At 38.1% G+C, this 12,880-nt stretch overlaps 1 protein-coding gene and 1 pseudogene across 1 annotated transcript in view; one reads left to right on the top strand and one right to left on the bottom strand.

Annotated features, from left to right (window-relative positions):
* Positions 1–12,880, top strand: part of LOC124612327 (staphylococcal nuclease domain-containing protein 1) — a 110,755-nt gene that overhangs the window by 44,127 nt on the left and 53,748 nt on the right. The window contains exon 10 of the mRNA XM_047140464.1: positions 4,981–5,164. Coding sequence (XP_046996420.1) covers positions 4,981–5,164 — 184 coding nt within the window. The remainder of the gene's footprint in view (positions 1–4,980; positions 5,165–12,880) is intronic.
* On the bottom strand, positions 4,507–4,624 carry LOC124614349 (annotated as a pseudogene).

The raw sequence follows: 12,880 nt of genomic DNA, 5'->3' as shown, positions 1-12,880 counted from the left end.
GCAGTGTGCAACCTAGTGATGCAGTAGCGTAATGCCTGATAGCATAGATTCATACATTTGTGCTCCGGGCTCAAATCCAATCTTAAATTGTGTGTGTTTTATGTGTTGTTGTTGTTGTTGTTGAAGTATGTGACACCAGTATCTTGTCATGAGATACAATGAAATTATTGACAAAAGAAATAAGTATTTCAGTTAAAAAGACGATTTTATCATTAGAAATCTTATATAATCGTATGGACAATAACTGAAAATGAAAAAATACAATTCTGATATTTCAATTTCCATATACAGTGGACCCTCACTTAACGAGCACTTCCCATAACACACAGTTTGCATAATGGGCAAAACAAACTGTAAAAAAAAATGGCTCACTTAATGAGTGATATTTCGCATAACAAGTGACGACAATTGTGTTTGACATATCTAGCCATTTGCGTGCAGTGTGGGAAATGTTCATATGAACCTTTCATTGTTGGCAGTGGCATATGAACAACGTCTTTAGTACTGCTGCAGTCTAGGTTTAGTGCTGTTTCTGCTACCATCACAGTGCACAGTGCAGTTTGTGATCAGACATTCAGACATTTTTTTCTAAAGTTGTGTTCACAAATGGTTCTTTTTTGCATATTTTAATAACCTTTGTAGAAATGTCCCTAAAGATAAAGCTGCAAGCAGACCACCATAAAGGAAAGAAAATGACCTTAGAAATGAGAAGTAAAATCATTGAAAAATGCTAAAATGGTGTGAGCATTGCTGATTTAGCCCACACATGCACTCAGTCTACATCAACTATTTGTACTATCCTCATGAACAAGGACAAGATTAAGGACATAAATGCTTCAAAGGGAGTGACAGGAGTATCTAAACAACAGTTTTGTATTCTGGATGATGCTGATAGATTGCTCCTTATGTGGATAAATAAAAAGCAATTGCAAGAAGACACTATTAACGAGAACATAATTTGTGAGGTGTGAATGATTTTCGTCAACCTCGTTAAGAAGATGCCAGGATCCTCAGTGGCCAAAGTGTTTAAAGGAAGCCGTGAGTGGTTTGAGATGTTTAAGAGAAGAATTGGCAACCACAGCGTTGAGAGACATGGAGAAGCAGCTAGCTCCGACGTGAAGGCAGCAGATAACTTTCATCAGCAACTCCAAGATGCTTGTAGCTTCTAAGTGCCACAACAGGCTTTTAATTGAGACGGGACGGGACTGTTCTGGAAAAAGATGCTGAAACATAGTTTTGTTACAGCAGAGGAGAATGCATTGCCTGGTCACAAGCCAATGAAAGACCGTCCGTAACTGCTATTCTGTGCCAGTGCAACCAGCAATTTGAAAATTAAACCACTGCTTGTTTACCATTCAGAAACTCTGCGAGTCTTCTAGAAGTGTAAAGTCCACAAGAGCGTGGCAAATGTGGTGTGGAGGTCCAGCAACAAGGCTTGGGTGACATGTGATCTGTTTTGTGATTGGAGCAATGAGGTGTTTGGTCCTTCGCAAAAAAATATTTGCTTGAAATGAATCTGCCACTCCATATCTTGCTTCTTATGGACAGTGCTCCTGCTCATTCTTCAGGCCTACGAGACCACCTCCCTGAAGAATTTCAGTTCATTGAGATCTAATTTCTGCCTCCCAAATCCACTCTGTTACTCCAGTCTGCGGACCAGCAGATTGTTTCTAACTTTAAGAAGCTCTAAACTAAAGCACTCCTTTAGCATTGTTTTGAGTTGACTGAAGCTACCAATCTGTCTGGGAGAGTTTTGGAAATATCGCTTCAGCATTGTTGCCTGTGTCAGGATGATCGAAAAGGTGTGGGAAGGGGTTACCAAGAGAACTCTCACTACTGCTTGGAAGAAACTTTGGCCAGAATGCATTGTCAAATGTGACTGAGGCATTTGATTCCAGTACCTGTGGAGCCTGTAGTCTGTGGGATTGTGTCGTTGGCCAAGAGCATGGGACTAGAACTAGATAACAGTGATATCGGTGAGCTTGTGGAAGATCACAGCCAAAATATGAACACCGAAGACTTATGGAGTTGCAGTATTTCACTGCAGGAAGTTGTCAAGAGTGCTTTGGAGGAGGAGGTGGTAACAACAAAGCACCTGTCTTCTGTCACAGTAAGAGAAATGCTAAAAGTGTGGGAATCGGTTGCATTGTACACTGAAAATTATCACCCCAATAAAGCAGTGGCTACATGCACTACAAATTTGACAATAATACAGTGTCGCAATTTTGCCAAGTGTTGAAGTGTCAGCAGAAACAAATGACTATAGATAGCTTCCAATTAAAAAAGAATTAGTTATGTATCATGAATAATAAAGTACATGATATTTTATGTTTACTTTTCTTTGAATATATGGACGCAACACACAATTGTATTTTACATTAATTTATATGGGATAAATTGTTTCACTTAATGAGTGTTTCATGCTATGAGTAGGATTATGGGAGAAATTATACTTGCCATGCAAGATTCCACTGTACAGTGAATTGTTGTTGACACAGTTGCTGTTAATGTCATAAGATATGTGATGATAAAAATCTATTTTTAATAATAGTTGAAATGCTCATTTCCTTAACAGTTATTTCAATGAATTTCAAATCACAAAAAAATATTGGTGTAATATTCTTCCATGAAAAAATAAAGGAAAAAGAAATGTGAGGTTAGACTTGGTCAGACAGTGCAGAAATTTGAAACAATGGTCTCACCCACTACACTAACAGACTTAAATTTGACACTGCAGAAGCAGCCAGGTATTGGCAGCTTCAACAGAAAGCATATCAGACATGTTAAATGTTTTGGAACTCATTTTTGAAATTGAAAATAACTGGGCCTGTATCGGAAATCTTTGATATGATATTGTGAACGTGAGGAGCTGGTGGGAACTGCATAGTAAGAAAATTATTTCCATCTGATGGCACTAGGCACATGTAAAGAAATATGAAGTGAAGTCTGTTTTGAACGCAGGTCAGAATCCTGTCCCAGCAAAGAACTGTGATGAACAGATGAACATTAAAAATCTTCGTAGAGTAGCTCCTGGTAAATGTACTTTGCTTTTGTAACCAACAAATCTGTTGGAGCCCTCCAGTGAGTTTTCAGGAAGCTTGTTCCAATATTGACAATTCAAACCCGTTGAATTTCGTGAAATGAGAATTTCCTGCGCAGAAGCAACATTATTGTAGCAACATTTTAATTTTGAGATCTGTGATATTAATTGATGGACTGTGATCATGAAGCAGGTTCTAATTTTTCCAGTTAGTGCCCTATCACTATTACGTCAGTAATATACAGAATAACGAAAATAGCACAGAAAATATTTGTAAGAGCGACTCGCTTGACACTTCTTAAGGAAAAAAAGTGCTAATCATAGAAAATGCTGGAAATTGTGAGTTCAATGCACCAATAAGTTACCATCACTTGTCTGCACAAGCACATCTCCCACATGCTCTGTCCTGAGTACTTTGTTGTGTCATAATGTTTGAATGAGAGGAGTAAATTTGTTTAGTGGCCAGTTAAATGCAACACAAAATGGCGCTCACGATAAAACGTGTTGATTGTTATGTGTTATGCAGAGCACAGTGTGTGGAAAATTTGTGCAAAACATTTTTGCAAGTGTTTGGCTGGAAGTGTTTGGTGAAACCTCCATAAAAGTCCCCAATGCAAAACTTAGTGATAAAATACTATGAAACATGGTCTGTAGTGAATAAAAAGGATTTTGTTCATTAACAAGGGTCAATCTCATGTCAGTCCTGTAAATATTTTCCGGACCAGTTTTCTTTTGCCCATCATGTTAACTGGGTTGGGGTGAGTGGACTTGTACTATGTGTAGTCTGTCTTCATCCAATAACAGTTGCATGGCACAAGTGTGTGCTGTAACTCTTTGTAAACTATGTATTTGTTGTATATTGTGACTAAAGAGCTGCTAGGTAGTTTTGTATGTCAAATTTTAACAAAGTAATAATAATAATACATCCTATATTAAACACAAAGTGACAGGGTATGAGAACTCTTTTTATTACAGACTTACTGAATACCATTTTACACAGTTACACATGTTACTGTTTACATATACTTCCAACTGTAGGCAGCCTTATTTCCTCTTTGTGGTAGCTCCAGTTGACTGTGATTAAAAAGAACGTCATGGTCAGGTAGAGGAAGGAGGTGAGATCGTGCAGCAAATGTGTACTAAAAGTGGAATAATTGTTGGCAGAAAATTCTGTAAAAAAATTATTAAAGGGTGTTGAATCTTTGTCCTGAAATACTGCTATTGGAAATTTAAAAAAATATATGTATATAAATCTAAGCACTGTCCGAACAGCCCGTGGAGGCCCAGTAGTACCAACCGGCTGCCGTATCATCCTCAACCCACAGGTGTCACTGGATGTGGACAAGGAGGGGCCTGTGGTCAGCATGCTGCTTTCCCAGTTGTATGTCAGTTTATGAGACCAGAGCTGCTACTATTCAGTCAAGTAACTCCTCAGTTTGCCTCACAAGGGCTGAGTGCACCCAGTTTGCCAACAGCACTCGGCAGACCGGATGGTCACCCATCCAAATGCTAGCCCAGCCCGACAGCGCTTAACTTCGGTGATCTAGTGGGAACCGGTGTTATCACTGCGACAAGGCTGTCGGAATTGGAAATTTTTTGGGAGGGCAAAATGCAATCCATATGATGTTTGAGCATTTTCTGGAATAAGGTGCATTTCAAGCCTGATTTCTGCCTGTTCGTACTGAAAACATTGTAACAGTAATAAAATTAGTTTAATTTTAAGAGCCATTTATTCAGTAACTTGGTACAATGTTTTGTTTTTATTTCAGTTTTATTAGTAACATATTATTTTGTTCTTACGATTACGAGCTCAGCGTGTCATTGGGACTTCGTTCTGTCCTTTATTGGGAGACATGGGAATGATATACTTTGACACATCTGTTTATCTAAAAGACTTTTCATATGAGCCTGTTGTTTGATTTTATTTATTTATTTTTAAGGAATGTTGCAGAGGCAATGGTTAGTAAAGGTCTGGCCACCGTAGTCAGGTATCGCCAAGATGATGACCAGCGATCTTCTCATTATGATGAACTGCTGGCAGCAGAAATGAAGGCAGCGAAGTCTGGCAATGGATTGCATTCTAAGAAAAATATACCAAATCATCGTGTGGCAGACGTGTCTGGGGTGAGTACATGCATATTACATCCAGCATTAAATTCTCAAATGCGCTGTTGTACAGCCCATGTCTCTAATAAGTCTAAGTGTTTTGAAAAGTTAGAACCATTTTTTGTGTCAGAAGCATCAGATTGTAAATTAAAAGAAAAAGAAAGGGTGTAAATATTACAGGTATATAACTGATAAATTCCTAATGCCCTCCTGGTGAACAGAATGATTTTTCTTCTGTGGAGACATATTTGATCTTGAGACTTTGCAGGACTTCTCACACTTAGTGCTGTGTAAGAGCAGTGTATCTTACTTAAACATTGTTTGTTGTTTTTTCAAAGACTACATTTCCACCATGGACTGCAGAATAGAAAACCCTGATAATCTGTAGCTCTTTAGATTTTGGGCATTGTTGAACTGGTCAAAAACGCCAAAGATGAGTGTGTGGAGCCATGTTTCGCAGGAGTAGTCAAGCTGCGCACACACGTCAGTTTTTATGTTCACAAGTATTTGCTGAATCCACATATAAATGATGATTTTTTAAGCATATCAGTGAAGAATCACGAGATAATCAGTTAGTATTCAAACTGCATTTAGTTGATTTACCTATGTTGCTGTGTGATCTTGCAAACTCCAGTACTTGTTGAAAAGTGTCCAACACTTGAGACAGAATAGTTCAAAGGTGGCTGTAGTATTTATCATTGCAAAATCAATGTAGGAAGGGGTACCTCTAAGTTAAATCCTTTTGTGCGTGCAACACATACTCTATCTGGGTAATAACTGCTGTCTTTGAGCAGTGCATGCTGGAGAGAGGTGGGTGGACGGAGGGCTAAAATTCTCCAGCATATGATACTGCTACTGGAAATTATAGTTTATTCTAGGTAATGCTGAAAAATAACTTTTAGTTAAACCGTTGTTGAAGAACTTGCCATTTGATTGGTAGTACAATTTGTGGTAAGTGTGGCTCAATGTCCACCTTTGGGCATGACCATTGTAGTGTATCTATGAAGTCAGGACTGCACTCCTGTTCACTTCAGTAGGTAGAAGTCAGCTTGGATGCAATAAATGCTATCCACATCTACAAGATATGCATCCATGAGTTTCATATATGTAGGTATTTGAAGGCAGCAAAAAAAAAAAAAAAAAAACAACTCATGAATCTTGTCAGCAAAGTTATTTTACCTTTTGAAGTTGCATGTGGAGATTAATTACGTGAGGTGGTAGAGTTCCTTATTGCTCTGTGGACCAAGTAAGGTGCAATGAGTGTCATAAAGCAGGAGCTCTATGGAGTGCTCACTGCAGCTGCTCAGAGACACTTTGATGCGAGTGCTAAGAGTATTAGGTCAGCAATCGTGTAAACTACGGCAGACAGATTACAAGACCCTGCTGTGCCACCCTATTTGATTGTTCACAACAAGAGACAATGCTCCCCACTGTCCCTGTCCATATCTGAAACAGCCTGTTGTAGAATAATATTACTGTCACACATGTTAAAAGTTTGGTTAGGCACTTCACAGATCATCATTATGTAGTTTCATAATATTTTACAAATCTGACTTCGAAGTTAAATGTTCTTGTTGGGAACAGTAAAAATTCTTAAATGGTGTCGGAAAGCTTATTGTCATCAAACATTTCGTCACCAGAATCAATTTTTTTTTTTAATTTATCTCTGACAGAATTGCTAGAACTTCAAACCACTGAAATTTAATTGACTCAAAAATGTCTACTTTGGTATCCCATTGTGTGTCCAAATTTCCTCTCAATTTCTGCAGGTGGTTCTGAAGGCCAGATCTTTTTTAAAACAACAGTTGACAGTTTGACAAGAACTTATTAATCACTATAAATCATTCTCCTTATCATTGATACGTCTTAGAGTTGTGCATTCGTGCACAATATTGAGTATGTGCGCTGAGTGTGAGAACCCCTTATATTGACGAAGTGCTGCTCCAGTGTTTGGACCTCTTTCACCAAGAAACATGTTTTGCACAGTGCTGAATAAATCAAAACACTGTAATGTCTTGTTTAATATTTCCTCCAATAATTTCTTGTTTAATATTTTCTCTACTTCTTTAATCTCATCCCCGAAAACTGTGATGCCCAAAACTCAACTCTCGTTATACTGTCCTCCTGGACTGTTACTGTGTAGTCACTCCTTGTCATTTATTTTACAATGTGAATCACTTCATTGACTGTTGGTGCCCCTCCTCTGTCACTAAAAACATTCCTCACCTCTTCAGAAAAGCTTTAAGCAGACGGTCACCTGTTTCCTTTAAATTTATTGAAATAGTGATTGGATGAGGTGCCAATTTATTGACATTTACTGCACCATACATGGCCCCCACATCAATAAGGAACTGTTCCATCTTGAATTAATCATTTCCATACACAACTTTAAAAGGTAAAGTCTTTGCTGATAAGATTGAGTTTCTTTGAACTTCATAGTTGCTTTCTATAATTAAGTTATTTATAAGTTATAATTATGTACTAGCTATGTGGAAATATGAAAACCTGTATTCCTTAGTTCAGTTCCAAAAATTATTTTAACACAGAATATTCATATACTACACTCTATGTAACAAAATTGTAATTAATTAATTGAAAAGTAGTCAGGCATTATGTTGATTTACATGTTTGTACAACTAAAGTGCCAGTTTTGACACCTTTGTACAATGAAAATATGTAGTTGCTTGATGCAGATTGTTAAAGATTGTCAAAATTACCCATTTTTTTGTACAGCAGTTTGTGCGAAGGTGTCGGAAAATGACATTGGGTGAAGAACTGTTACTGAAATGGAGGTAGTTGGAAACAGAGTATTTTCTTTTGATATCACATCTAGAGCCACACGGGAAATCATATGTCATTTTAAGATTTTACAAAATTCTCAGCCTTGAGAAAAAAGGTCAACCAATTTCATTATTCACTAACTTATCAGTCACCAATAGTAGTCAACTTGCCACCCTCGGTTTTATAGAATTTTTATATTGAACAGGGAAAACCCCAAATTTTGTGACTGTCGTTAAAAATTACAGATTTCACATTATTTTTCATTTCATCATTTATGCGAAATTTTCTTGTCTGTATTTTTACTACTCCGTCTGCTCACTCATTGGACCTTATATAGTCTTGTCGTACAACACTCTTCCAGCACACAGCCTGCAGATTGCCAAAATGTAATGTAAAATGCCTAAAAGCTATAGTGTTTGAACTACAGTGCTTGCCTGCAATTAAAAACTGTGACAGAGCAAGGTGGCACAATGGTCAGCACACTGGACTCATATTTTGGATGATGATGATCCAAATCCCTGTCTGGCCATCCAGATTTCAGTTCTCCGCAATTTCCCTAAATTGCTCCATGCAAATGCCATGACCTTCCTTTGATAAAAAGATGTAGATGATTTCCTTCCTCATCCTTCCACAATTTAAGCTTGTGCTGTACCTATGGCTGCACTAACAACTGGAAACACTGGACATCACTTTGTTCCCAAATCACAATTTGCATTAGTGAATGTATGTATTGTGACAGCATAGTGAAAGTTATCTCCTCAAAGAGATAAAAGAGGTACCTGTGTGACATCTGTGGGTTAACACCACATATTATTCTTAGTGCTCACTTTTGTGCACTCAGTACTTTCTTTGAGAGTGGTGAGTTACCCCAGAAAAATTACTTCACAATACATTATTGAGTGGAAAAATTCTAAATATGGCAAAAGGTTAATTCGTTTCGCTAAGCAGTTGTATAAAGAGCAGTAGTAGATGAATTTCATTGTTTGAGACGCTCAGTAATATGCTTCTTCCAGTGCAAGTTTTCATCAGTATGTATATTCAAAGACTTGAAGTATTCTATCCTATTTACTGACTCCTGCTTATTGTGATACATAAGTTGTTGTTATGACTCTGTTTGTTGTACAGAATGTGTGTGTGTTGTGTGTGTGTGTGTGTTTTCCACAATTTAGGGAGAGTCCATTTTCTGAGAGCAACTTCGTAATTCTTCTGAAAATACCATTTACTTTATAATTATTTTTTATATAATTTTCTTTATATTATAATTATTTCTAATTGTTTCGAAAATATTATTTACAATCTCTTCAGTTGCTTTCCCTATAATGGGTTTTGCAGTAGCAACACTAATATCATCTGCAAAAAGTAACAAATTCTGCTTGTTGAAAGTTAAGTAGAATGTCATTCATATACGAGGGCGGTTCAGAAAGTAACCTCCGATTGGTCACAGTGCGGGTTGTGGGGGGAGTAGCGACGCCATCTGTGCGTTCACGCACTCAACAGGTCAGTCGGCATCAAGCCGTGGTCGAGTGAACGTCGTACCTGCGCTAGTTTAGTTTTTGTGGCAGTTTGAAATGTGTGCTGCAATAGAAAACCCCGCCAAATGTGAAGTGCGTGCTGTCATAAGGTTTTTTACAGCCAAAGGATATTCTGCAGCAGCTATTCATCGTGAGCTTTGTGCCGTGTACGGACCAAGAGTTATGAGTGAAGGAGTTGTCCGTGAATGGGTACGTTTATTTAAAAGTGGACGAGAAAACGTTCATAATGAAGAGAGGAGTGGTAGACCATCATTGGTGACTGACGAACTCGTTCAGACAGTTGATGCAAAAGTTCGTGGAAATCGACGTTTCTCAATGTCGGAGTTGTCTACTGGTTTTCCACAGATTTCTAAGACTCTCTTGTACGAGATAGTGACAGCAAGATTGGGTTACCGTAAGTTCTGTGCACGATGGGTGCCCAAAATTCTTACCGACCACCACAAAACTCAAAGAATGGCCTCTGCATTAGACTTTCTGTCACGTTATGAGGACGAAGGAGAACCATTGTTAAACAGAATCGTGACCGGTGACGAAACCTGGATTAAGTACGTGAACCCTGAGACAAAAGAACAATCAAAGATGTGGGCACATTCAAATTCGCCTACCAAACCAAGAAAAGCCTCGCAAGATTTTTCTGCCAGAAAACTGATGGCAACGGTGTTTTGGGATGCCAAAGGGGTGTTGTTGATTGAATTCATGGAACGTGGTACGACCATTAATCAAGACGTGTACTGTGAAACAATAAAAAAGTTACGACGGGCTATACAGAACAAACGCCGTGGTATGCTGACTTCCGGTATCGTTTTTTTGCACGATAACGCCCGTCCTCACTCTGCTCGCAGAACAACGGCCCTTCTTGAGTCCTTCAAGTGGGACGTTATCAACCATCCACCTTACAGCCCAGACCTGGCGCCAAGTGATTATCACCTCTTCATGCATTTGAAGAAATGGCTCGGGTCACAGCGGTTTGATGACGACGAAGAGCTCAAAGATGCGGTCACAGGCTGGCTCCAGGCACAAACGGGTGATTTTTATGCAGAAGGAATTTCAAAGCTTGTGAAGAGATACGATAAGTGCCTCAATCGCTATGGAGACTATGTAGAAAAATAGTGCAAAGATGTAGTTGTAAGATGTATATATTAAAATATTTTTATTTAACTTGGTGTATTTTTTTAAATCAACCGGAGGTTACTTTCTGAACGGCCCTCATATATCAGGAACAGAACTGGACTCAAAATTAACCCTGCAGGACTCATTGTGATTTTTCCACAGTGAATTATTCATCACAACTTTTTGCATTCTGTTTCTTAAGTACGATTCAAATAAGCTGTGCATAAAACCATCAGTTCCACCCTATTTCTAATTTTCTAATAGTTACATGATCTACACAAAAGCCTTTGAAAGTGCACAAGAAATACCAACTGCCGGTATTTTATTATTTAAGGTGTGTACTATTTGATGAGTGAATTTATAAAGTCGCATTCTTAGTTGAGTAGCCCTTCTGGAATCCTAACTGTGATAAGCCAAGTAAATTGTTTCCACTAAAGTGTGAGACTGCTATTAAGTACATTACTTTTTCAAATATTTTGTTTGGCTAAAGACGTCAGTAAGGAAACTGGATGATTGTTGTTTAAGCCTGTTTAGCCACCACTGTTTTAATGAAGAGGCGTAAAATTATATGTTTTAAGCTGTCTGGAAGATTCCCTATGCCACTGATGTGTTACCAATATCACTGAGGATATTCCTTATTAAGTTAGAGCAACTTTTCAGAATTCTGTTTGAAATTCTGTCAACAGCATATGAGAGCTCCTGCTTTTTAGATTTCTGTTACTTTCAGTGGAGGATGTTGGTACTGCTTCTAGTAGCATAAAGTTTTATGGAATGACATTTTTAATATATCCTCTTTCTTCTTCAACTGAACCATTGAACCCCGTTTTTTGCTCCTCCATTTAGAAAGTGTTTGTTAAAAGTACTTGTGGAACTTGTGACTGATTAGTATCCTGTACATTGGCTGGCTGTCCTTTCTCCTGTTTGACAATCCCATATACTTTTAATCTTATTATTTCTGTTGTTTATTTTTCAGGACTTCCATACTTCTGGACCTTTTAATGACTTTCCTTAAAATACTGCAGTATTTTTTGTAGTATGGAGGTAATGTCAGATCCTGACTTTAGCATTTATATAAATTTTCTATTCAAACAAAGACCAGGCAGACTTTATGTTCTTGACAAAGGAGGACTATTGAACACTTCAGGCGGTGGTTGTAAAATATTACTTGAAATTGGCAGGAGGAATCACTCATCTGAGTTCCAAAGTGCTGCCAGCAGTCCACTAGCACAGCATAGGGAGCTAAAACGAATTAGGTGCAGTGGCTAAGCAGCTCCTTATAATCCACACAAACTATTTCTCATGCTAAGCAGCACTTGAGATGATGTAAAGAGTCATGCCACTGGGCACTGGGTGACTGAACACAAATGATTTGGAATGATGAATTTTTCTATATCCTGTGGCAATTGTAAGAAAGAGTTTGGGTTCTGTGAATCCGTGGAAAATATTACCTCCTGTCGAGTATTCTGCCAGCATTGAAGTACGAATGAAGTTGTGTTGTGGTAAGCATATTGTTTTCCATGGTTTGAGTATGGTCCTCTTATTGTGATTAATAAAATGCAAAGGCATGTGAACACATTTTACAGCATTGTGCCTGTGTACAATAGAGGAACAGTTTGGTATGATGATTGTTTATATCAACATGACAATGTACCCAATCATAAAGTGTCATATGTAAGCCATTGGTTTACAGACAGCAACTGTTCTGAACCAGACTGGCCCACCCTGCCTAGATTCCCAGCCAGAACCCAATGAAACAACTTGGGATGAGTTAGAACACAAACTTCACTCCGGACCCCAGTCCGACATCACTACCTTCTTTGCTTTCGGCTCTTAAGGAAGACTGGGCTGCAATTATTTCTTCACACACATCCAGACATATTATTGAAAGTCTTCCCAGCAGAGTTCAGGCAGACATAAAGTCTAAAGACGCACACCTTGCATAAATGCCCACTAATAGGTATCAAGATACTTTTGATAATATAGTTTACATTTTTTGCCTGTTATTGTATGAATTGGTTTTTGTGGTTTAAAAAGCTAATCAGATATTACCTGTTGCAGTGGTATGATCTGAAATTACTTAACTTGTTTTAGGCTCTCCCTATTACATGTTGTATGTGTTAAATTGTTGTATATAGTTAATGAAGTCATTAGAATCTTTAACAGTGTTAGCACAGATTGTCATATATTCTGGTAGCTCTTGCCCTACAGGCATATATTTTCAGTGTAGGAAAAGATAGATTGCTACTTGACGTAAAGAAGACATATTAAGTTGCAGACAGGCACAATTAAGACCCTTCCATAAAATTTTCGG

Source organism: Schistocerca americana, chromosome 4, assembly GCF_021461395.2.
Source record: "Schistocerca americana isolate TAMUIC-IGC-003095 chromosome 4, iqSchAmer2.1, whole genome shotgun sequence".
NCBI classification, from domain to species: domain Eukaryota; kingdom Metazoa; phylum Arthropoda; class Insecta; order Orthoptera; family Acrididae; genus Schistocerca; species Schistocerca americana.
Note: the sequence above shows the minus strand (reverse complement) of the source record. Positions and strands in the feature narration are given on the sequence as shown.